We start from the raw sequence: 24,921 nt of genomic DNA on the forward strand, positions 1-24,921 counted from the left end.
AAAACAGCTGCATTTAAGTCCATTCAAACTACATCTGTTAATATTGCATTGCAGTGTTTGTATGAGTTACAAACTGAACTGACATTAGTGGCGTAGAAAACGCTGCTTCTGACTGTTACTTACTGTTTGTGGAGCTGAAGTAGCAAGAAACAGTTGTGGGTCTGGGACACACTTCTTGTCTCCCAGCTGCCAAACACTTGCAGAGACCTCTTAACGGACCCGAGCTTGACGCCGACACTAAAAGACATAATGAACATGCTGCTGACTACTCAAAAGTTAGCAAAGCTGCTAGCGCATTCGCATTGTCATCTATTACTATACGATGCTACCTAGCTAACCTCGCGGGCTCATGTTAACGTTGCAAAGCTAAGCTGAATCGATGTTGTAAATAAAGTGAAAACGTTGTTGTTACAAGCCAAAACTCAGCTTTAACTTACCTACGTCTGGTGAGATTCAGAAGAGTACAGACTAGCATTGAACGCCAGCTTTTCTCACACGTGTGTGTGTGTGTGGTTGGTTGGTTCCGGAAACAGATCCTACCCTAAAGCCCTCCCACTGCAAATGTTTGGTTAAGGACCTGTCAGTCATGGAGTTAGCTTGACTCAAAGAATTACTATGTTGGAAAAGATCAGATATATAAATATAGAAATAGATATAGATATGAATGTGTATATATCTATGGGAAAAGATGAACACCTAACCGCTAGACAGCAAAAACACTCGTATTGCCAGCATGCACATGATTGGCGTTAGCCTTCACGCATGCGCTCTTCTTCTGCAATATGACCGTTATCACAGCAACTTAAAGAAGCCCATATTTCATTCAGCTTATCAGAAAAATGCAGGTAGGTTTTAGGTTGTGGGAGAATATAGAATTGAAAAACACGATTTCACCTAACTATTTCAAGTAAAACACCTACGTTTTCAATTGGTTTCTGAAGTAAAATTTATTATGATATCTGCTATCAACAACACCATTAAATCCTAAAGTTCTTAAACGAATCTGCATAATAATGACGAATACTTGAATCGCTGGCGCCGTGGCTTAGTTGGTTAAAGCGCCTGTCTAGTAAACAGGAGATCCTGGGTTCGAATCCCAGCGGTGCCTTTTCAGCACTGTAAAAAACTGTTAGGCTTACTGAAAAGGCAATTCTGAGATGTGAACTGGGTCCTGCAATTTAAGTCATAAGAAACAGATTTCACTTGCAAATGGCGGAGTACATTGAAAGGCAACGGTGATAATTTAATGTGCAATTCTCAGTTGTCTGTTGAAGACCTGTATGAACACCACAGCACCAGGGACAGTGGGACCTGGATTAATAATTTCACAGTATTTATGACCCTAAGGTGCTATTCCTCATACTAACCAAGAGTAACAGAGTTTTTGTGCACCACAGAAGACAATATACAACTTTAATGATGTCCGAAAGGAAGTCAAAAGTCAAGTTCAACAAATCTTGATGAAATAGCGTAAAGCAAAGAGTGGGCTGTAGACAGAAATACAAAAAACAGCTAACACTATAAATAGTATAGAAGCAGCATCCTGGGCTTGCTACCAAGTTTTTGTACTGATACAGTATATTTATGCTTTGTAGAAGTGTAACATAGCTGAGGAGGAGTATATGAGGTTCATTGCTAAACTGCTGCACATCAATTTTGTTTTTTTTTTAGCTTGTTGCCTTAAACTAAATAATACATGTCTTGTCAGTATACAGTTTGTTTTTGTTTGTCACACACTGTGTGTTTTGTGAGGTCTTGCTGTCTCATTTTTAAAGCATTTTTGGGGCATTTTATGCCTTTATAAGAGGGTCAACTGTAGAAAGATGACAGAAAACATGGGTAGAGAGAGATGGGGAATGACATGCAACTAAGGTCCCCAGCTGGACTCCAACCAGAAATCATCCTATATATATTAAAATAAATGCATTTAGTGTAGCCGGGAGGAATCAAAATGTGCTGGCAACACTTTAGTTCAATATATATAGCCTATAGATACATGTTGTAATAGGCTTCATATGTTAGGATTATTTCAGTTTTTATGTTTGCTATTATTTCACTAGAGATGCCTGGACTCAGAAAAAATATTATATATATTCTGTTGTTAAACTTCACATTTAAGTAGAAATATGTATTAATTTGTGCAAAGTGGCGCATGTCCACGCAGGACTACGCGCGACTCCCGCTTCAAACGACAGAGGGAGCGCGTGTCATCTTTAGGCAAAGGTTAGTGTGTGCATGTGTGTGTGTGTGTGTGTGTGTGTGTGTGTGTGTGCCTGTCTGTGTGTGAGAGAGAAAGAGAGAATCCGGCTGCTGCTACCGAGCTGCTCGCTCCTGCTGAGGGGAAGAGGAGGAAACATGAGCTCCAGGAAAGGTGCGTATCCTTCAGCCTCTAACTTGGCTGTGCTACCACACTTCTGGTTGTATTTAATATGAAAGGTGACGGAAGTTACGCGTGTAGATAGCTTACCGGTGCATGCTAAACGACGCTAAATGACCCATGCCAGCCAGAGCTTGATGATGTGTGTTTGTTCTCTCTCTCCCCGTCCCTCCTACACCCCTTCCACGGACTCGGACGTCGGTCATGCCGGTGGATAAACGCACCCTCACCCCGGCAGTGATGGCCATCCAGGCCAGAAAAAGGAGGCCGAAGGGGAAGAAAGACAGAGCGGTTCACAATCGGAGGTAAGCGGGGCGGTGGCGGCTGATGACTGTACGACGTAGTGAGAGTGAGAGTGGACGTCAAGTGTTTGTTTGCCGGGGTTTGGTGTGTTGGCAGCGGGTCCCTCTCTCCGTGTGACGCCCCGGCGCTGCTGCCGGTGCGTCGGCGGTATAGACTGTGCGCACATATGGCAAAAGGCGTGTATTGTCATCCATCAGACGTGCTGCTGTGGAGTGTGGGAAGTTGCCATTTACGTTAGAGGACTCAGACTCGGTATCTGAACGATGAGGTCCCCACGGGTCCCTACTTGACTTCCTAACGGCTGTTTCCATCAACATCTGCATCCACAGTACCCTACACAGTTCCTCATCTTTACACCTTGTTTTGCTCCTCTTAGCCTCCAGTATCGATGGCCTCTTGATTGATTTTTGGACTGGGGTTTGCAAAATGAGGTTTGACAGATGTGACAGCTAATTTCCTTGCCCCCCTCCCCCTCCCCTTTTGAAGTAGTGGTGGCAGTACCAGACGGATAAGGAATAACACCACCGCCTTGCCTATTTGAGAATCTCTCACATGGTGTTTGATTATGTAACTTTTCTTGAATTTGTCACAGCATTGTTTCCTGGTGTGTGCCCCTGGTTTGTGTTAGGCAGTCTTGAAGGGAAGATGCACGGGTATGTAAGCGTGATTTCCCCGGCGTGAGTGGTTGCAGCGCAGTGGCTCTGTAAAGTGCATGCGAATTGGAGTGGAGAGAGTGGGGGCTTACTTCATGGCATGATGCTATTGGAGCGACGTCACCGGCAGCCGAAGAAGGTATCAATTAGGTGATACCAATGGTGCGGCCACCCCAGGGGGCTGCTGGAATGTGCTGGAATTCCCAAACACCTGCACATTGAAATACAGCAAACACGTGAGCAAAACAAGTCCATTCATAAAGCCAGTTTTGTCTGTCTTAAAACATGAAAACATTATGTCAGTGGTGAAATACTTCCATGTGTTGGCTCCCCCCCCCCCTAGAAGCAGCTATTTTCTTATCCAGTGGTAGCCCTGAGATTGATGACATGTTGTGGATGTGGTTTTGCCTTTTGCCCAGTGTATGCTGGGATATGCACTGTAGGGCTTAACTCTGATAAGGATTAAGCAGGCAGAGGAAATGAATCTGACAAAATCACTCTAGATTTAGATTGTTCTTAAAGATGTTCACAATGAAGAAGGGCTGCAACTAACTATTATTTTCTCGACCCAAACATGTACAATTTACTGTCGTGTAAAGCAAGGAAAAGCCTCAAATTGTCGCATTTGAGAAGCTGAAACCTTGGTGTTTTGACTTGTTGAATGACTTCAACAATTAATCAATTGATTTTCTGTAAATCCACTAATCATCTCTACAATGAAGCAAATTACTCATACTCAGCAGATTCCTTCTTATGATCAGAAAAATGAGACTCAACATTTGATTGAATGTCTTGATGGACGGAATTTAAACTGCACAATAGATACTGTAAACAAGATGGAAACAGTGACAGTCAATGAAGCATTTGACAAAAAACATTCTTAAAACAAGGTCCACCAGTGAAAGACCATCAGTGAAAGGCTGGCAAACTGTATTCCACACATTGAAAATATGTAAATATGATTATACTGTCTTTATGTGTACCCTTCATTTAAACCACGTTAAATAGGTGTAATGATATGTATGTGTAACCATTGTGTCTCAGTTTGTGGAATAAGGTGATGACTCTGCTCTCCATGAGAGTAAGCAGCATATGAAATGATGAAGTTTGGCAACATGCAAATGCAGATGGATGTGACAGATGTCTTGACCTGGAGTCAAACCTTTTTAGTACAAGGCTACAGACGTTCACCTTGTGGAGCCACGTGGGTGACACTCAGTGGTATCTATCGAGATTAAATTCAAGTATTTATTATCCAGTTGAATTTCAAAAGATTCACGTATGACTGCAGCATCTCCTGTTGCCTTGACTGAGTAGGCCCTGCTGTCTCTGTCTGTTGATCTTGGTCTCTGTCTCTCACATAGACACAGATACACATCCATCCATCCATTCATCCACGCCTGTTTGGAGACGCTTATCCAGGTCAGAGTCACACAGTGGCATCAGGGCAAGCAGACACACCCACACTCACACACAAACTCTCTCTCTCTCTGACAACTGACTTCTCTTACACACTCTCTCACTTTCAAAGAAAGAGTACTTGCTTAAGGGTTGTGATCTGCTTTGATCCAGACTCATGCCTGGCCTCTGCTGAAGGGCTTCACACGGCTGAGACGAGCTTTGTGTTCAGAAACCATAACAAACACACATGTACTTACACACACACACATTTCCACCACAAATAGGCTTTCACATTCAGAGCGATGTGTACTCAGGTGGAAAAAGGTTCAGTCGATGCATTATCACTTGACTTTGATCTCTCTCTGATACACTCAGACACACAAACACATAAATGCATGCAATAACATAAAAATAATCCTGAACCTTAAGAAGTGCCTGTCTTTCCTCACCAACACCACTGTGTGACATCGAACATGACCTTGCTCAGTCCGGCCAGCAAACACACACACTAACAAGCTCAGAGGGAGGAGAGATTTGAGTAGCTAAAACTTAAGAGGGACAGATCATGGTATCTTGCTGAGGAGTTAACTAGGAACACACGGGAGAGTTTGTTTGCGTACACATGCATGCATGTCCATTGTCTTTATATCAGCACCGCATAGCATACCCACGGAGGTGTTTTCAGTTGTTTTTCTCGAAAAGTCCTAAACTCAGGGTGAAGTTTGGCAGAGTCATGCTGAGCTGAGGTTACCAAAATCTGTACTAATAAGAAGAGTAAAGGTATTGGGTTGATACAGGGCATTACAAGGCATTTTTGCCTGTATATAGAGGGATGGGGAATGACATGCAACAAAGGGGACATTTTCAATTCGTGGTCAGTGCCTTAAACTGCCAGGCCACCAGTCTGCACACAGAAAAACACTCCCATCAGAGAGAAAACAGACATCTCTTCAGGCATAATATGTGAAAACGTCTGTTGGGGGTGTACCAAGGGTGTGTAGGGCCTTTTAACTGCAATGCACTTATTTATGACAGCTCCAAATATACATCAGATGTATTCATAGATATTTTTTGTCGTCATTACTGTCTTTAAGAGCCTGACTGTGATCTGAGTCACTCGCTGCGCATAAGAGATGTTTTTGTCTCTGCACTTTCCAGAGATCAGTTGTTTTTGTTCAGAAAGCATGACAGAGTACAGCAGCTTCTTTCTGCTTTGATTTTCTGTTGATCAAGTTTGAATTCCTGCAGGTATTTAGAGCTTTTTGTTGTTTGGGCAGTCATGCTTGCTATCCCATAAGATGCATCCCTTGCTGTGCCTAGAGGATTGAGGTTAATTTGCTATTCTGTTTTTTAGCCATACAGTAGTTGGCAAGCTCTGTCGGTCGGCCCACACTTCAGACTGAAATATCTCAAAAAACTATTAGATGGATTACCGTGAAATTATGAATGATGCCCAGAGGATGAACTCTACAGACTTTGCCCCTGCAGGTTGACATTTTTGGCTTTGAGTGAAGCATCTTGACAACCATTTTATGGATTGTCATGAAATTTGCAACAGATAATCAAGGTCCCTACAGGATAAATTCCTCTGACTTTGGAGATCCCCTGACTTTCCATCTAGCGCCATCATCAGGTCAGAATTGCAATTACAATAGTTTGGTTTATGACCAAATACCTGCGAAACTAATGCTAACAGGCTAAACCAGGTAAATATTACCTATAAATATGAACATGTTAGCATTGTCATTGTGAGCATGTTAGCAGCCTCACATAGCTAGACTCTTACGGTTGTTTATTAGTTGGTGATAGAGAATAGCAAAATTGACATCTATTGATATGAACCTGTATCAGAGTTTTATCACAATTGTTGTGGATTTAACACAACCTGGAACTACAAGCTGTAAATTTGACAAAAGACCCCACAATTATGATTAGATGAGGCAATGTAAACAGTCTGTTTGCACATGCTCTCACGTGATGACACTTTGGCAGTTGATTATTTATCGAATCTATTATCGTTCCCTAATCTATTATTAGGGGACGATGGATCATTCATCTTTTGTTTGCGACACACAGTATCTAAGACACCGTCGATCAGATACTGACAAGATGAATGTTGCATCTCAACGCTGTGTGTCAGGATTTTATCAATTTCACTTTTTCACAGATTCAAAAACAATGTGACATATTTGTTCCTGATTCACGCAGAGGGAAACTGCATCATTTGTGAGGGAACAGTTGCTCAGTGTTGCCTTGACGTTTTAAGATGTTTGAAAGCATGAAACTGATCTATTGGCCTCGCAGCTGCTAAGTCTGGTCTTCAAAGCCGTTTCCAGCTTTTATCACATCTGTTCAATGTGCTGACCAAACACCACGTACCAGGCTGCGGCAATGCCAGCAAATTCAAAGACACCAGTTGTGCTTTGGTATTACTGTGTTGGATATGTCTACTAAAATAACACAGTATTGACTCTCTGTATGTGTGTGTGTGTGTGTGTGTGCAGGTATAGATGTGCAGCCCTCGGTAGGTGGAGTAGTAGGAGATTCTTTGAACTTAGTTGTAGCCCAAAAGAAAAGTTCATATGAAGTTCACTTTAAAAAGAGATACACCATCTCTTTTCATCGTCCAACTTTTGCGGTTGTTCTTTGAAGTTTAAGCTATCGCCTGCACATTGTAACCTGATTTTATCTCCTTATTTCATCAACAGATGTGTTGGTCTTTCGGTCTGTCTGGTTGATCTGGCTATTGGTATTGCACATTGTGTGTGTGTGTGTGCGTGTTAGTGAGTCAATCTGTGTGTGTGAGGGAGAGAGATACTCAATAGCAGTTGAGGCGTTGAAAGCTTACTGGTATTGAGCCTACAGTAAACTTGTTCTTGTTCTCATGGCAATTTCCTAAAGCCCAAGGTGACATCTTCAAATTGCTTGTTTTTTTTCCAAATAACACCACAAACCCCAAAGACAAAGAAAAGCAGAAAATCCTCACAATTGAGAGCCTGCAGCTGGGTAATGTTACTTTAACAATTAATCAATTATCAAAATAGTAATAATAAGTAATAATTCTTACTATACCGTTTGTAGTATCTCTACCATGCCACTTTGCTTTTAGTGGGAATTGTTCAACTAATACCAACAAAAACAAGTGCTTTGCAAGTTGCTGCAGGAGCCACACAAAACAAAAAGACTATTTTCTCTGACTGGATTAGTGACGGGTACTAGCTTTTACACTTTCACGTTTATTTTTGCACGTTGTCATAGAAACACTGGCTACATGACACTTAGACCAGTAGACCAGTAGCAATAATAACAGAACATCCTAGTCACCATGTTTACAGGCACAACAATGATGCAGTAGTTGGCAGCTATGTAATGAAATAGCATTTTCTGTACTCTAGCCCTTTAAAATGGCAGCTAATGGTACAGATACATATGACTGAATAAGGTTACTGCAAGATTTTTTACCAGCAGCCCTTTCATTGACCTTTGACCTGTCGTGGGTTACCCATCAGTGCAAATGCATCCTCTGGTGTAAGTCTACCCAACAGTCCACCCTCAAATGTTTGATCTGCCTTGTTGAATACAGACTGTAAATGTGTCTGCTTTTCATGGCTGTGGCTGAGGCTTTGAATTGCCTCCTAGGTTAAATGAATCTGAATTAGCATACCAAAGCATGCTTGGGTTGTGAGTGTGGATATAAAGAGATAATAGAATTCATTGGTCATAACTTTGCCAGATGGAGCACTAGTGAGTTTAAATGCTAATATTCTTCTCGGGATGTATATCTGTCAGCTTGCAGTGCCTGTCGTAGCACTATAGACCTTTCTGCTTGAAATGAGCTGACTCTAACCTGACTAATGTTCCCACACATTGCACCGTAAACTGTATTGATTTTTGTTGGGGGTTCTGCCCAGCCTGTACGTAGTCTTTGACTGAAGATGAGAGCAGGCAGCTGGCTGGAACGCTGTGCAGAGACGAGACGGAGTCTATTTGCTGCTATCAGCAGGCAGCAAGTTGAAGCGAGAGTCTGTCAAGATGGAAATAACTTGTCGGGGTCTATACTTCTATGAAAATGACATTATGGTTTGTGAACATACACACATACAACAAGCGTTGAAACAGCTAGCCTAACACTGTCTGAAGGTAACAAAATCCACCTACCATCACCTCCATGGCTCACCTGCGGCACACGACCGCCCTGTAAAACGACAAATTGTAATTTTTCCAAGGAACTTTATGCTAAGCTAAGCTAACAGTTTGTTTTTGGTCATGTGTAAGTCTGCTGTTGTGATAAATGATCCTTTGTTGATTAGCAAGTGGTGAGCGAAAGGTTCCGTGTTAATGAATTGAATTTATTCCCTTGGGTCAGGGTTGGGGTGTCCAGCTACCGTAGCTGTGAATGAGCACCTGTGGTCTTGTGTCTTAGAGTTGGCCAGATGTCATAGCTTAAGGAGTATGCCATGGTGGGTCGATGACTAGTATGTAATGTATTGTATAAACGTGAGGAAGAGCTTCAGAGATTCTCTTTGGCAAGCAGATTTGCACTGCTCAGCCAATAGTGCTTCCTTCATCAATACTGCAGCCTGGCTAGATGGAGCTGATGGCGGGTGCTGAGAGCAGAGCATGTGAGCTGCATGTAGAGAGAAACAGTGAGAGGCATGCTGAAAGCTAGAGAGGTGGAGCAAAAGATAGAGAGAGAGAGAGAATAAGAGGGAGGAGGACTGAGAGGGTGAAAAGGAGAGTTTGCATGTGCCTGGCCAACCAATAGCAACAGGAAAGCCGTGGATGGAGAGAGTGAGTAAGGAAAGTGGAGAGAGGGAATTAGAGGATGCCACAGGGCAGCTGAAGGCAGGAAACAAGGGTTAGTAAAAACTGCTGCGTTGGACACATGGGGAAAGCAGGTTGCTGAATGGCAAGCAGCTGAACGTAGAAGCAGAGCGGAGAGCTCAAAATGGCCATTTACATACAAATATGCCCCACACAGACTGCTACAGGTCTATTTTTGGTTTGTGTGTTTCTTTATCCAGAGTCAAAGTCTCAGCCTTTGAAATGTGTCATTACAAGTCAAACCTGCAAGACAACAATTTATACAGTTTCCCTTTAGCGTCTCAATAGAGGGCAGGCACCAGAGGAAGAGTCATGTTTGTGTTTTTTCAGTTCATTGTCAAGGCCATGGAGGAGCCACCCATACCCACCGTCTGTCATGTCAGGATTATGAGGTGAAACTAACCTTATGTCAGCCTGCAGTGCTTGCCTTTATAGTGACACTTGAGAAGAATTAATCACCTGTTACCTATTAAACACTTCAAAGAACTACAGATTTCAGTTGAAATCCCAGCATTGATTGCTCCTGCCTTTGCATCACTGTGTGTACATTTCTTTAAACCTGCTTTAATTGATGTTTTGGCCACTTGGGAGCAGCACAACAAGCTCTAAACACAACATTGCCATATCCTTATCTCGTAAAGTTCACATGGCTAACTTGTCAGCGAAGTGTTGTCTATTTACACATCCAGCAGATATGGAGCAACATTATCATTCATTGCTCATCCACTATGTTCACCAGCTAGTCTGTCTACCATTTGATGCTGGCTAGGTAGCATACAGTGGGTTTATCAAAGCTTTTTTATTGAAAACAGCTGCCTGCTGCTGCTGGAAGTGGGTCTGAAGTGATGAGAGCAGTGAGCCTGAACAAAGAAACAGTTCATTCGTGGACTGTAAAACCAAAAGAATTATCTTAAAGATGCTAAAATGGTCTGTAAAGCTGCGGGGAACTGCAGAGTCGGGTGATAATACACTACGAGCGACAGCTTACATCATTTAATCTATTAATATAAACATGTTGATTAGTGCAACTTTAATCAGAAGGAAAGCTGTTAAATGCAGCATCTTAAACAATGTATTTGAGTATGTGTATGAATCTGTCCAAATGGGACATTTTGGAAAAAAAATCACAGTTAATAAGAAATCCTAAATTTCTGAATCCTTCCTTTCTACAGTTTCTGTCAGTAATCCTACAGTCTTATAATAAATATCACATACAGGAATAGAAACTGAGATTTATGGGCATAGACTCATACTGTCAGAGAGATTGGCTATGCCCCTCACAGATCATTCATTGTTATATACTGAATTGTAATATGATATTAGCTGCTTCCTCTGTGGTGTCTGAGTGGGAATGATTTCCTCCCTGGTGGCCACAGTGCCAGTATTATTGCTGGCTGGCTGGCTAATTGAATATACTGTAGAAGTAGGCCATTCCAGTAGGTGTTAGGTGTAAGTAGGAGCTCCTGAAGAGAAGCTCACAATTTAAACTCACCTTTTTAACAGCCGTTAGGTAGTGAGATGTACTGCTTTTGTGAGGCACCAGGTTGCCTCTGGACTTAGCAATTATGAAGGCTAAAGTTGAGTGGTTGTTCTCTTTTAGCTCTGACAGCAGGGCAACACTTATCAAGCCTACCGTTTAGTGGCTCGTTTTAGGGATTTTTCCGTTGGATTTTGCTCCCCCTTCTCAAAGTAGATTATTATTATTATTGTCTGTCTGTTGACGAGGGCAGTTTGAGCTTGTTAAGGATTTTCCGTCTGCTTTCCCCAGGACATTAGCCAGGAAAGCACAAGATCCGAGCAAATCTACCGAGTTGATCAGACTGAATGAGGAGACAGAACCAGAGTGAATTAAAAGGAGGGATTCCCATGTTCAGAGTGTGTGTGTGGTCCAAATAGGATTTGTTCAGCGAGGGACAAGAAGCAAGGATTTGTTCCTCCCATGTAATGCTTCTGAAGTGTGGTCCAGTTCAGGCCAGTGGGTCATCACTGAAGGAGGAAGGGAAGACATTAATAGGGCATGTAATTCTGTGAGGGCAGGAGCTTTTCACAGTCGGGAGGCTGAACACTGCACAGTCACTCTCCACTGCCACCTCCTGGCCAATTTGGAAGGGCATTGTGCTCATGAAGTTGCATTTCTGATGGATGTTCTGACAAATCTTCATTCATTCAGCATTTTCTACTTTCAAAATTATTCTTTTACTGCTCCCTTTCTCAGTTTTAGATAGATTTTATAAATTTTCTGCTTGAAAAATGAACAGTGAACAATCACGTAAACAAGCTCCTCAATGTAAAGTCTCTGTCAAGTAAATAATCTTCACATTTTCACACTAATGGAGAGGACAGAAACTGAGGTGTTACTGGCAGCTTCATTTCCTCTTTTTTTAAGCATGAAGTTCTGCCTGTTGGGTGTTTCTCTTAAAAGTGTTATGCAGTTTTATTGAAATTCAAAGTCAGCTTACTTGCTGTTACACTCTACAGCCCAATTATCCAGGCTCTTATTAACAGTTCACTGTACTTATGACAGAATTGTACTTATTATTATTATGACCATACACATTGATGTTGCAGCACACATTGGGCTTTTGAAGCATATCTTCTTTTAAATTCTATGGAGTCCATTTAGCTCTTGAGTACAGATCTGTTTTTTACTTCTCTCTGATATTCTTCCCCCAAAAAACATGCAAAGGAGGTGGAAAGACTTCAGATGGAAAGTCTGCAGATCTTCCTCTCAGGTTGCATATCGCCCGACAACCTCCATCAATTAGAGTTGAAACCCAGGGTAAAAAAGGTTGGCAACTCACTGGCTGATACTAGCTTCTTGCTGCAAGTGCACAGTAATAATTAAAGCGAGTTTATCAACATATTTAGAGAACGTTAAGTGACTAAATTAAGCTCATACAGTACAAGAGAGGGGGACAAATATGGAATTTTGACAAGTGAGGAGTCTCCAGTGGAAATTAGGCCCTTGCATGTTGCTGTCTCTGATCATTTCTTCATATTCTTGTCTGTGTTGTTGCTATCTGGATAAACCCTGTGTGCTGGTACAAAGTGTGATGCTGCAAATCACTTGATGTCCACTTTTAGAAATAATGCAGCTCCTTCCATGGCTTCTTAGTGCTTGGATAATAGCTTTTGCACAGAGTGAACTACTGCCATTGATTTAAAGTAATTGCCCCTATTTAAAAATAGGAAAAGTTAAACACAAACCCAAAGCCCCATGGAAAATGTAGATACAGCTTCAGTTAAAAGAAAACTGCAGAAAGCCTATGATGATGAGATACCAATATGCTGCTTGTGTCGTCAGTGTGGTTTAAAGTATCAGAGTGCTACACATTTAAACATTTCCCCCATTAACTCACCAATAATCACAGATAATATGATGAATGCAGATGCAGGTACAACAGGGCAGAATCAATACTCATTCCTGTGGTATTGGATTGCTTGTGCTGGCTGTAATCACTGCTTCTCATGTTTGCAGTCTAGCCACAAGGCATTGGTTTGTCTCAGTATCTCTACAGCACACTAACCCAGATCTCTGGAGAGTGTGTATATACTCTATGTGTATATGTGTGTCCTTCACAGTCCATGCATCAGCTCCATTCTATCAAGGCTGCTGCTGCCATTGTAAACATTGAGTAATTGGCTACGCTGAGCAGTCTGGTGTCCTCATTTAACTCCGTCTCGAAAAACCTGGATGTATCTGAGTACACCACTCGTCTAAATGTCAAAACTAAAGTGTGTATTTGTTTTACATGAAGTGGTGCTGCAGTAAAGCATTTATTCAGTGTTGCATGCAGTATTTGCAGTAAAACTTTCATGTCCTCTTTGCATTAGTGCTCTCATTATGTGATACAGCAACAAGACATGCTAACATGCTAACATTTGCATTTTAGCCACCACTTTGTGAGCTTCTGATCTGTAAATTGGCTGACCATTTTCACATATCGAATGTCAATTTAAAGTTATTTACATCTGTCTTATTTTCCTAGTTAGTCTTGTTTAATACTGCGTTGGAATTCTGTTGCATGTTTTTTCAATTGTGGCACATTTTTCCAGTCTGCATTTGCCTTTTGGCTGCCTTTTTGGTGTGACTGCTGTTTAACCTCATTTAGCTTGAACATGAAGGCTGTAATCTGACCTTTAGTCTTATGGAGATCTTTAACCACCCGTCTATTTCAGTCACATTACAGCAGTACCTCTGCTAAGTGAATTATCACATTCATTGTGTTGACATAACGCTCGCTGGTGACCACAGGCCGGCCTGTTCTCTCCAGTACTGCAGGGCTTTAATCACAATACTGGAAATACAGGGCGTTCATTGTTGTATGCCCCCGCAGCTTGTGGCCAAGAGTATTTTCTCTGCTCACCCTTGTTATTTTTCTGTTTATCCTTGTTTGGCCTCCCAAAGTGCTGCTTTTTACTTTTCCCCCGTGCCCTGTATCCCGTCGTGAGTGCCTTGTATCAAGTGAAAAGTGCATTGTGTGCAGGTTTGAGTCTCAGGAGTGTAATTCTTATTCTGTCCAATAGAGGGTAGCCATGTCACAGTTTTTAGTCTTGTGGTGAAAGGATTCTTTGTAGGTACTGTTCACCCCCCCTCCTGTTTTTGTCGTGCTGAAAATGACTGAATACTGAAGCTTTGACCTTATGGTTACCTAATGAAATCAGTAGTTTTCAGATTCTGTGTCCGTTCCATGATGAATACAAGGATTGCTGTTTTATGTGAGTCAGTCGAGTGCAGACAAATATCCCATTTCACTTCCTTTTAATTATTTTATTTATTCTTTTTAAATTTTCACTTCTGTAAAAATAAACCTTTGGAAAGGGCCCACTGATGTGATGCTTGGTGATTAGACAGGCCTCTCTGTCACCAGGAAGTCAAAGGTCACTGCATCGATCAGAGCAGAAGCCAGTACAATACGAACACTCACACATGTGAACAAGCCAAAATAAGATTGCCTGTCATGATACTTCCTCAAAGGCAACCCTGAAATTTGATTTACTAATTGCCAAGCTCAAGCTATAATATTGTTAGCCATTTATTTTTAAATAATTTATCCATTCATAGAATGAAACACCATTAGTGTTGCACGTAAATTTGATTAAAATTATAGTGATGATAGTAATACTTAAATTTAACAACATTAAAGGGCTAATTTGTAATTGTGTGAAATTTTGAAACTTAAATTTAAAGAGCTAATTTTTATGTGCTGATTTTGTAGACTTGCAAGAAAATTAAATGATTTCTCTAAAATAAAAGACCTGAAAGCATAAAAATCGGAGACATTTAATTTGTGGGCCAGAAGTAACAATTAGAGTTGCAGCAATTAATCGACTAGTCAATCAGTTGGCAACGATTTTGATAATCGATTAATCGTTTCTGTCATTTTAGGGGCAAATATTCCAATATATTTGCAGGTTGCAGCCTCTGAAATATGAGGCTTTGCTACTTGCCTTTGTCATATATCATAGTAAATGAAATATCTTTTGGTTTTGGACCGTCGGACAAAATATGCTATTACAGGACGTCACTTTAGGCTCCTGGTAGTTGTGATGGGCGTTTTTCACTATATTTTGATGCTTCAGAGATCTATTAATTGAGTAAACGATCTGCAGATGAATGCAGAATGAAAATAATTGTTAGTTGCAGCTCTACTAACAATAAATTAAATGTGGGGACGCTTCATGAAATTGTCTTGCAAGCCCAATCTTTTCCCTGCGTTGGCAGTTTGAGAGAACTCTAGAGGAACGTGTGATTCATAAGATGTGGTTGAACAATTAATATCACAATTTTTAAGAGTTACGATGGCAAAATGGCAACCAGTCCCTTAAATTCCTTCACCAGAGACAGTTTATTTGATGTGTCACCCGTGTCATCAGCAGGACATATACAGCCCATTGATCACACAAACACCTTTATCTCAGTTCAAGTGTTGCTACTGGACCTGTCCTCCATTAGTGAAGTGAAAGGGTGTCAAACAACAAGAAGACGGCCATTTTGTGGACGAGCTTGATGTTAAGTGTTGCCCAACCCTCTGTGTGATAGAATCCATTTAAAAATGTCAGCCCTGGTGAAACAGCTGAGGTCAGAGTGCAGGAAGAGAGGGCGGAGGTCGCCCGTTCATCAATTAAACACACACCACTTAGCTAATGAGCTCTCACTCACGTTCACACACACACACACACTCACACACACACACACACACACACACACAGGACCAGATATTACTGGGTCATAATCTCACTGTTTCTTTTGGTGTTCGCTTTGAGTAAACTGTATATACCCCCTCCCTCCCTCCCCTCTCTCCTCACACACTTACTGCACATACACACCAACACACACTTGCTTTAACTTGCTCAGTGCACACATTCAAACATATTGCTGTAGAGTGCGTTCCCCAAGGTAATGAGGCACAGAAAGTGCAAGCTGCTTACCTGTGTATGTCTGGATGAATTACGAGCACTCAACACTGACCAGTAACTGTGCTGTGTGTGTGCGTGGTGAGGGGCCTTTTTCCGCTTAACGCGAGGAAAGTCGAGTGACGGGACATGAGTAAGAGGAAGAGGCTGGAATGGACCAAGGCAGAGGCCATGAGCAAGACTGAAGCCCAAGACTAGTCCAAATGTCTGGTAATAGGACCTTTTAGCGGCAGACATTTTTACACGTCACGTCAGGGAAAGCATGGGTGTAATTAATAACATTATTAATGGCTGCATTGCATTGAGTGCAGGCTAGGTCACTGTCATGGCTTACTGGGACACTAGAACAAATCTTGTAACTACTTAAATGGTTTATGCACATTTTTTAAATAGAATGAACTGTTAACTGGCCTTAAGCTAGATTTTTTATTGTTTTTTCTTTTTAGATTTCATGTCTTCTATAATTCCTGTAATCGTTTTTATTAAGTCTATTTGTCACTTGATTGTCTGGCTTCTTGACGTTTTGTTCTTGCGTGCTGTGTGGTGGTCTAACTATGAATGTTTATTGTTCTCAGATCTCACTTGAAAAAGAGATATTGATCTCAGTTAGACAACCCGATTCAGTAATGTTAAATAGAAAGAGCCATCATTAATATTATTAGTTCCACCTACAGGCTCAGGGTGAATGGCCACAATGTTCAGTTCTGTGTAAAGTTTGAGCCACTGTAAAAAAAGATATTACAGGCCACAGTCATTTGCATACCCCTGCTAGCAAATGTTTTTTCCACCAAGTCAGATTAAAATTATAGTTTTGGAAAAAAAACATGTCTGTACAATCAACCAAATGTCTGTAGAACCGAATTGAATGGATATCATGCTACATTTCCCATTATCAAGTATTTTCAACCGTCACAAGACAAGCTCTGCAGTCAACCGTCTTGAGTTTTCTGGTGATCAAGTTCAAGTTATAAACACGGGAATCTTTCCCATCTCTACCATACATCCCATATGACAGATGATGCCACAGTAATTTTCTTAGACGTGACTAAGGTCCTCCAGGGCTACTGAGGACATGATACAACTGTTTTCACACACTGAATAGTACTCCCTGCTATTCAGTGATAGTGGGTGAAAAGAACAGTCCATGACAGTCCTTGATAGCAAGTTACATATTTTTTTTGTCATGATCAGTTCTGCAGATTGTGAAGGAAAATATATTTGCTGCTAAAAGCAAAAATATAAATGTATTGTACCACTTGTACAGTGTGTACATCTTTGACCTGCATATGTCCGTATACCCACTTTAATGCTTCTACACTCATATGAACAATGTGGATTTCCTCTGGCCTATGCTTTTTAAGAGCATTATGTATTTAGCCATTACAACACAACCCCTGTGACTTTTTATTTTTGCTTTGTGTGTGTGTGTGTGTGTGTGTGTGTGTGTAGATTTACATCATGTATCCACAGGCTATGTCATGCAGTCTGAATTGTAGAGTCCCATAGGAGAGTGTGCTCCATATAGAAGTCTGTAGCTAAGAAAACGAGCTGCTCTAAGGAAGACCTGAGGCTATCAGTATGTCAGTCAATCTGGACACTGACCGCTGTAAACACACACTCACACACACACACACACACACACACACACACACACACACACACACACACACACACACACACACACTCTGTTACACACAATTTAAGATAAGCCACTTTATTTGTATGTATTTGTGTGTGCTTATGGGTCTTTCCACTTGGGGGCAGTGTTTTCTCTGCAGACAGTATCAACAAGGCTGCTGACACAAAGAGCACCGTCACTGTTAAAGTAGCAGCAGCTAACCCCCCCCACCCCCACACACACACACACACACACAGACGATCCCTTGTTTATGCATTTGTCTTCATGCCTGTATGATTGTGCTTTGCTGTGACTTCTGTCTGTGGCATCACTTGTGTGTTTGAGTGTACTGTATGTTCAGGAGCAATTTGCAATGGGGCCTGCATGTGTGTGTTTGCACGCATAAACCCCTTCTATCTCCCCAGCATCCACCAGGCAGTGAGGAGAAGTAGGCCGCTTAAAGATAGCTCCCGGCAGCCTCAATACCGGCTCCCAAAATATATCTGCTCATGAGAGTCATCATCTCTCTCCCTCCCCCTCTTTCTTATTCTTCTTTTGCTCCTTCTCCTTTTTGAAAATGGAACGAGAATCAGCCTTTGAATTTGTGAATTGATAGCCGGTGTGGATGTATGGGTATGTGTATGTGTGTGTGTTCCTTCACGTGAATGAGCTTTTCCCTTTTTTGGGGGTCTTAAGTCTCACTTGGAAGTTATCTCTATGGAAAGGTGACATCAGGATTGTACCACAGCATCCATCAAAGTGAGGGGGGTTTCACTGAGGAGCTTTGTCACACTTGACGTCCTCTATGCTCGGACCCACTGGAGAAATGTGTATTTAAGTGCTCCTCAGAAAATGGGGATACTTGTCACAATCACATTGGGCTCTTAAAACGTGTAGTTTTGTCCAAAACCCCCAAATATTCAATTTAGAATTATATAAAACTGAGAAAAGCAGCAAATGCTCGCACTGGCGTTGCAGGGATCTAGATTTTCTTGTTGTAAATGAAAGTTGATTTTTGTCTCCTCTCACTTGGTTTCCTTACACAACCCAATAACATGCAGTTCAGATGAATTAGTGCCCATTTATGTAAATGAGTTTGTGTTTCTGATGAACTGGTGATCTGTGGGGGCTTGTTTTTTCCTGCATTACTCCCAGTTTGTGCTGAAATAGGCTTCCCCCCCACCTCCTGTGACCCTGAAAAAAAACTGGGTATGGAAAATAAATGAATAAAAAGTCGAGTGCACCCTCTCATATCAGCTCAATATTCCTCTTGCTGTCTGGATGTGCTGAGATCCAGTGTGTACTTTACCCCCCATTGGCCCACATCCACAGAGAATGAGGACAATAATTTGGCTCAGAGACATGTGTGCCTAATGTAGTCCTTTTATGTGGGAAAGTGGAACTGTATGGAGATAGGAGAGAAAGGGGATCATTGTGTTCCTGTTTTCTTTCTGTCTCGGTCTCTCAGGCATGTATCACGCGTCTGATAGCTTTCAGATATGGCTACGGTGTTTGTACTATGACCAAGAAAATGTATTTGTCAGACATTTTATTAACATTGAACCTGCAGCAGCTGGTGCAAAATCAGTAGCTGCAATGTCTCCTACTGAGGCTGGGGAATAATGCAATATTATAACGATTTTTAGTGGAATTGTATTGTGATGATATTAAATTAAATTCAGTTATCCAAATTAATGATTTCAATTAACATTTAATTTAAAAAAGGTTGTTGAGATTTCTGGGGGTTTTTGTCTGATGTGGAACAGTTGCATTAAACATCAATCTGAGTATTTTATATGACGTCATGTGTTTTAAAAGTGCCTCCGTAAAATGTATTGTAATATAGTCAATTAGAGTCTACCCCCACGCTAGTGGCTCAGTGAGCTAAATCCTAATGTCAGCATGCAGGCTAATCTTTAGTGTTTATCATGTTCACCATCTTTGTTAAGCATAAACTCAAAGTCCAGCTGAAGCTGATGGGAATGTCATTGGTTTTGCTGGAATTTGGTCATAACCAAAGTATTGGACAGATTGAAAATGTGACCTCATGGCGGCGCTAGAGGAAAAGTCAGTGGATCACCAAAGTCAGTAGGATTCATCCTCCTAACATCATAAATGTCTGTTGAAAACTTCATGGCTATCCATCCAGCAGTTGTTGAGATATTTCAGTCTGGACTGAAGGGGTGAACCAGCCGACTGTTTGACAAACCGACACTGCCATCCTAATAATAATAACCAGATAAGAGTGTCTGTTTTTGGTTTACCCTGCGAATTAAATACCTGACAAAACAAGATACTCAATCACTCTGATGGAAAATCCAGCAAATCTAATATTGTCATGCAGCAGCCATGCTATTAATTTGTAACATTGCTTGCAATGACCTAAAACACACAGAGATATTAAAGGGATAGCTACCTCGTTAAAATCTCTGCTGGTGGACAGTATATATCGCCCAGCCTTACCTCTTTCCATTAATCAGTATACCTTTGCTTTTTAAATCTATCATTATGAAACAGTCCTGTGCATATCGCATAACTGACTATTGATCAGTAAATTGAAGAGAAAGAGAAAGAACCTGTAGATACTGTAAATACTTATACTGTATGTGTTCCCCCTGCACACTCTCTGGACTAGTCAGTCACATTGACCTCAGGATGCCCCTTCAACCCCCACTGTGCATTTTCACACGCACAAAGACACATATACATATACATATAGATGCGCACACATACATCCTCACACACCCACACACTGATATTGAGGTCAGATTGAGAGATAGAGACAGACCCCCCATCATGGCACACCCTCTGGCTACCTCTCTGTGAGCTGTTCACTCATGTAGAAGCAGACCCATCTGCCCCGAGAGATGGCGAGAAAATAGAGACGGACAGGGATGGACACAGAAAGGGATGAGACACACACACATGCAGATACATACATAAACAATATCCAGCATCCAAAAAAGACAGAGGTGGAAATGGGGTTTAGAGAAAAGGAGGGAGGATGCCAGATAGAGAGGAGAAGAGGAGGAGGGGGGGCAAGGCAGATCTGTGCGGCGTTGCCCCGAGATACAGGATGTCGTAATAAGGCAATTGGGAGAGAGAGACAGAGAGAGAGAGAGAGAGAGAGAGAGAAAGAAGGAGACTAATTCAGAGGGGGAAAGGGGGAGGAGAGAGCACCTCAAGGAGAAAGGCATTAATTTTCCTGTTGCTGTGACAAGCTAACACCCCTCTGCCTGCGCAGAAAGTGGAACGTTCCAGCTTGCTCTGGGCTCTGTTGTTGTGCAGAGCTGCAGAAGGCCTGATAGAGCCAGCTAGACAGAGAGAGGAGGAAGGGAGGGATACATAGACAGAGACAGACACACACTGTGGATCGAGAGCCTTGTGTATTCATTTCATCACCCAGTTCAACCAGCGACAACAGAGAGGAAGGAGACAAAGGGAAGAGGAGGACAAAAAGGAGCTTCAGAGAAAGCAGGGAAAGTGAAAGAGAGGCAAGGTGAAAGAGGAGAAGGAAGGAAGGAAAGGGAGGGAGGAAGGAGGCTGGGGCATGAGGAGGGGCGCCTGACTGACATTGCTGCTCTCGCTATCAGCTCACACACACACACACACACACACACACACAGATGTAGGCAAACGCACACACACAATCAGCCGGATTGTGCTCTGCACAGTTGCTGCTCTTTTTTTATCCTTTGCGGAGCCTTGTCCTCCATCCTTTCTTCTCCTCTGAGCGAGAGGACAAGAGAGACAGAGAGAGGAGGAAGAGGAGGAGGAGGAGGGAAAAAGACGAGGAGGAGGAGAAGAAGGAGGAGGAGAAGGGGAGGCAGTAACCTCTCCTCTCCTTTACTCAGACACACAGCAGAGAGAGATAGGGAGAGAAGAGTAAAAAACAAAAGAGAGAGAGAGAAAGCAGCTTTTTGTTCTATTTCGCCGTCTCCTGTGGTCCCTCGGCCAGCGAGCGGCTAACAGGCACCGCTCATGTCCGTGAACTCGGAGAAATCCTCGTCCCCCGAAAGGTAACACCTCCTCCTCCTCCTCCTTCCCTCTCTCCTTATCTATCATTTCATCCCCATCTGTCTGCATGAATGTCCTTCTTTCTGTCGTTTTTTTTGCATTCTTTCTCTCCCCCCCAACCCTCTCCGACCACTAACCCCCATCAGCACCTCCATGTTTTGTGTCCTCTCTCTTTCTCTTTCTGTCAGTGTGTCTTAAGCTGGTTTCTTCTATTGTCTGGGTCACAACAGTCTGACTGTAGTGAGGGACAAAAAACGCAGTAGTTCATTGTTGCATGGTGCTGTAACGTTTCAGTTCAGTAAAACAGAACATCCTTACATGCGTACATATACAGTACATACAGTACACACATCATCTTAAAACATAATGCACACACCTCTACACGGATACACACTCTGCTGCCTTCTGCTGCCTTCTGTCTCCTTTGACAACAATAACAAGAACACACTCACATACACACACCAACACACACGCACATAGTGTCTCTTTATGGCGCTGTAGCACAGAGCTTACACAGCAAGAGTGTCAACACACGTCAACATTAGCACAGCCAACAGCAGCAGCAGCAGCAGCAGCAGCAGTGCATCTCAGCAGCGATGCAAGACAACAGCTCGCCACATGACGCACCTCAGTGCATAGCATTACTGAACAATGGCACCTCTGAACACCTCACAACTTCTATACAACACACACAGGCAGTTTGATCATATTCTGACCAGCTATAAGGGGTGCAATGTAGATGTACGTATTGTGAAACATCCAATAACGGTATTAAGCATGAATAGCAAAAGTCAAAAGGCATTATCAGTCACATGGCACACTGTGGCTAATTGAAAATACATACAGACAAAGACACACGTGCACACACACACATACACACACACACACACACACACACACACACACACACACAGCAGGCTCATTTCTAATTGTCTTGACAGAATATTTCACAATACATGACGAGCACATGTATCTAGGCTCGCCATGGCTCAGAAGCCATTCCAGACTTATCAATAGAGATTAATGGCTTCTTTAATCATTTGTACCTATTTATGCCTAATTAGACAATCCCATGCAGACTTACTAGATCAAAGTGAGCACTATTTTATTTCTTACAGCGTTGCTTAGATGATCCTGATTTAGAACATTTCTGTTGTCGTAGTGGTTTATTGTTCTGGGAGTCACTTCAGTCGTAACTCAAGTCAGTTTCTAATTTTTATTGAAAAACCTACGAGGAGAGAAATGTTTGAGAACAAAGGCTCTGTTGTTGGTGGTTTCCATGTCTGTTTTGAGCAGTGAATGTAGACGCTAGTCGTGATGTGTGTCCAAACCTCTTCACTGCGCACACAAGAACCCATATCCATTCAGATCTAATCGGACCAAGCCCACATTCCTCTTTCAGTGTGCAAATGCGGAAAGAGCTCGATTTGACGGGTGCTGGAGGGTGAGGAGCAGGCAGACTGGATGACTCAGGTAGCCACTGATGCTGTGCCAAGTACGATCAGGCAGAGCCGCTGCCATCCACACAACCGAGCGCCAGGCCCCAGACTGGCACACTCAAACACAGCGCAGTGGGCTCACAGATAGGCAGAAGTAAATGGGCACTAACAATATCAGGCATTATTACATGGGCAGTTGGGCACAGAGGAGAGCAACGTTACGTTGGCAGTTTCGGATGGACATGAAGTGAAGTTTAATTTGGAGGAACAGGCAGTGGCAGCGGATACATATGGAAATGATCATAGCTTCTAGACAAGGAAAATAGGATTCCTGACGTTGGACACACACACACACATAAATATAGAGTATCATCTGGCAGCCCTGGTGTGGTGAGGTTTGTGGATTTCATCACTCGGCTAGTTTTTCCCTTCTTCTATTGTTTGGGTCACAGCCGTCTGACTGTAATTAAGAATAATGTAGCGTTCCCTTGTTGCATGGCAGGTAACAACAAAGAGCTGCACTCATACACAAACTAATGCCCTCTTCAACGGTTGCTGCATCTCATATGACAACAGTATGCAACTGCCTGTGTCCTCCATGTCAGGCTGACCAGTCTGGCAGTAGCTCACCAGAGGTGTTGGTATAACTAGTCATGAGGTTTGATCTCCTCATTTCTCTGATCTGTTCATTCGTAAATACCTAATAACGCTATCAGTTATGAACCTCAGGAGGAGACCAGCCGCTAATGCCCCTATGTTCAAAGCTGCATTTGAATGCCACAAGCTGAGCTGTGCGCCAAGGATCAGAGGGGAATCTGCAGCTTTGTGAGTGTTACATGGACAGCTGGGTTGCCTTTTGGGCTGGATATGTGCAGATACCAAACAAAGCAGTCCTTTCTGATAATCGATTAATTGCGGAGAAATTGTAGTAATTTATCAAGCGAGCTTTCAGCTTCTCAGATGTGAGGATTTGCTGTATTTCTCTGTTTATATATCACTTTAAGTTCACCGGTACTTTTTGTTATTGGGCTGTTGGTTATGGTTGGTTGGTGGTTATTGTGTTAACTAACCTAGACATTATTTGTTGCACACAAAGCAGCATGAACTGATTTGGAAGTTGGACCTATTCTTTAGTTTTATTTGTGTGTGGACTCGATATTGAGCCTGTGTTTTGGGACATATCAGCATAATGTTTCTGTCTACAACGCCATCTGGGCCCCAGGCTTCATGCACACACACGCACAGAGGTCTGGAGTGTTTAATTTGGGATGTGCAGTAACATGTTTGTCAACAATAGCGCAGAATGGATATGATAATTTATGTGCGTTAAACCAAAAGGATGGATGAAGTTGCGACTGAAAAGAGCAAGAGCACTGTGACAAATTTCTCTCGGAGCACTTGTATCAGGAAGACGATCCCTGTTGTGTAACTTGGCACTTGAGGCATGGTGGAGATGGAGATGGATGGAGGACAAGGAGTGTGTCTGTGTGCGTAAGGATATGCAAGTGTTTTGACATCCCTGGTGCGTGTGAGCAGCTTAAAGCTTCTTTTTGCGGTGTGACGGCATGTCGGTTTAGGTCATAACCGATGCTGTTGGGTGGAGGGCTTATGTCCTTTGAAGAGACTTTCTTTAAGGATTAAACAAAAGTTGAATAAATAAACACTCAGAGGTCAAGAGTTTGCCGGCTTTGTTGCAAAGCTGGCTCGTAGCTCTTGTTGCTGTAGAGAGACAGGAGTGCTGAGAGGTGTTGGGTAAACCTCACCGTCTTTTATGCTGATTGTCTCACCTTCAGTCAGTGTGTATTCTGGGGTCTGTGTGTCTGAATAAGTGTAGTGCTTAGATGTTGAAATCATGTCCACTTCAAACATAGC

The 24,921-nt window shown here is 42.3% G+C and overlaps 1 protein-coding gene and 1 non-coding gene across 2 annotated transcripts in view; both read left to right on the top strand.

Annotated features, from left to right (window-relative positions):
* The first annotated feature begins 1,034 nt into the window (after nucleotides 1-1,034).
* On the top strand, nucleotides 1,035-1,108 carry trnat-agu (transfer RNA threonine (anticodon AGU)). Its single transcript has one exon. It is a non-coding gene; the product is annotated as a tRNA-Thr (tRNA).
* Nucleotides 1,109-2,355: 1,247 nt separating this feature from the next.
* Nucleotides 2,356-24,921, top strand: part of srpk2 (SRSF protein kinase 2) — a 65,748-nt gene continuing 43,182 nt past the window's right edge. The window contains exons 1-2 of the mRNA XM_070906742.1: nucleotides 2,356-2,371; nucleotides 2,616-2,682. Of these exons, the coding sequence (XP_070762843.1) occupies nucleotides 2,356-2,371; nucleotides 2,616-2,682 (83 nt within the window). The remainder of the gene's footprint in view (nucleotides 2,372-2,615; nucleotides 2,683-24,921) is intronic.

The sequence above is a fragment of the Enoplosus armatus genome, chromosome 6 (genome assembly GCF_043641665.1).
Source record: "Enoplosus armatus isolate fEnoArm2 chromosome 6, fEnoArm2.hap1, whole genome shotgun sequence".
Classification (NCBI taxonomy): domain Eukaryota; kingdom Metazoa; phylum Chordata; class Actinopteri; order Centrarchiformes; family Enoplosidae; genus Enoplosus; species Enoplosus armatus.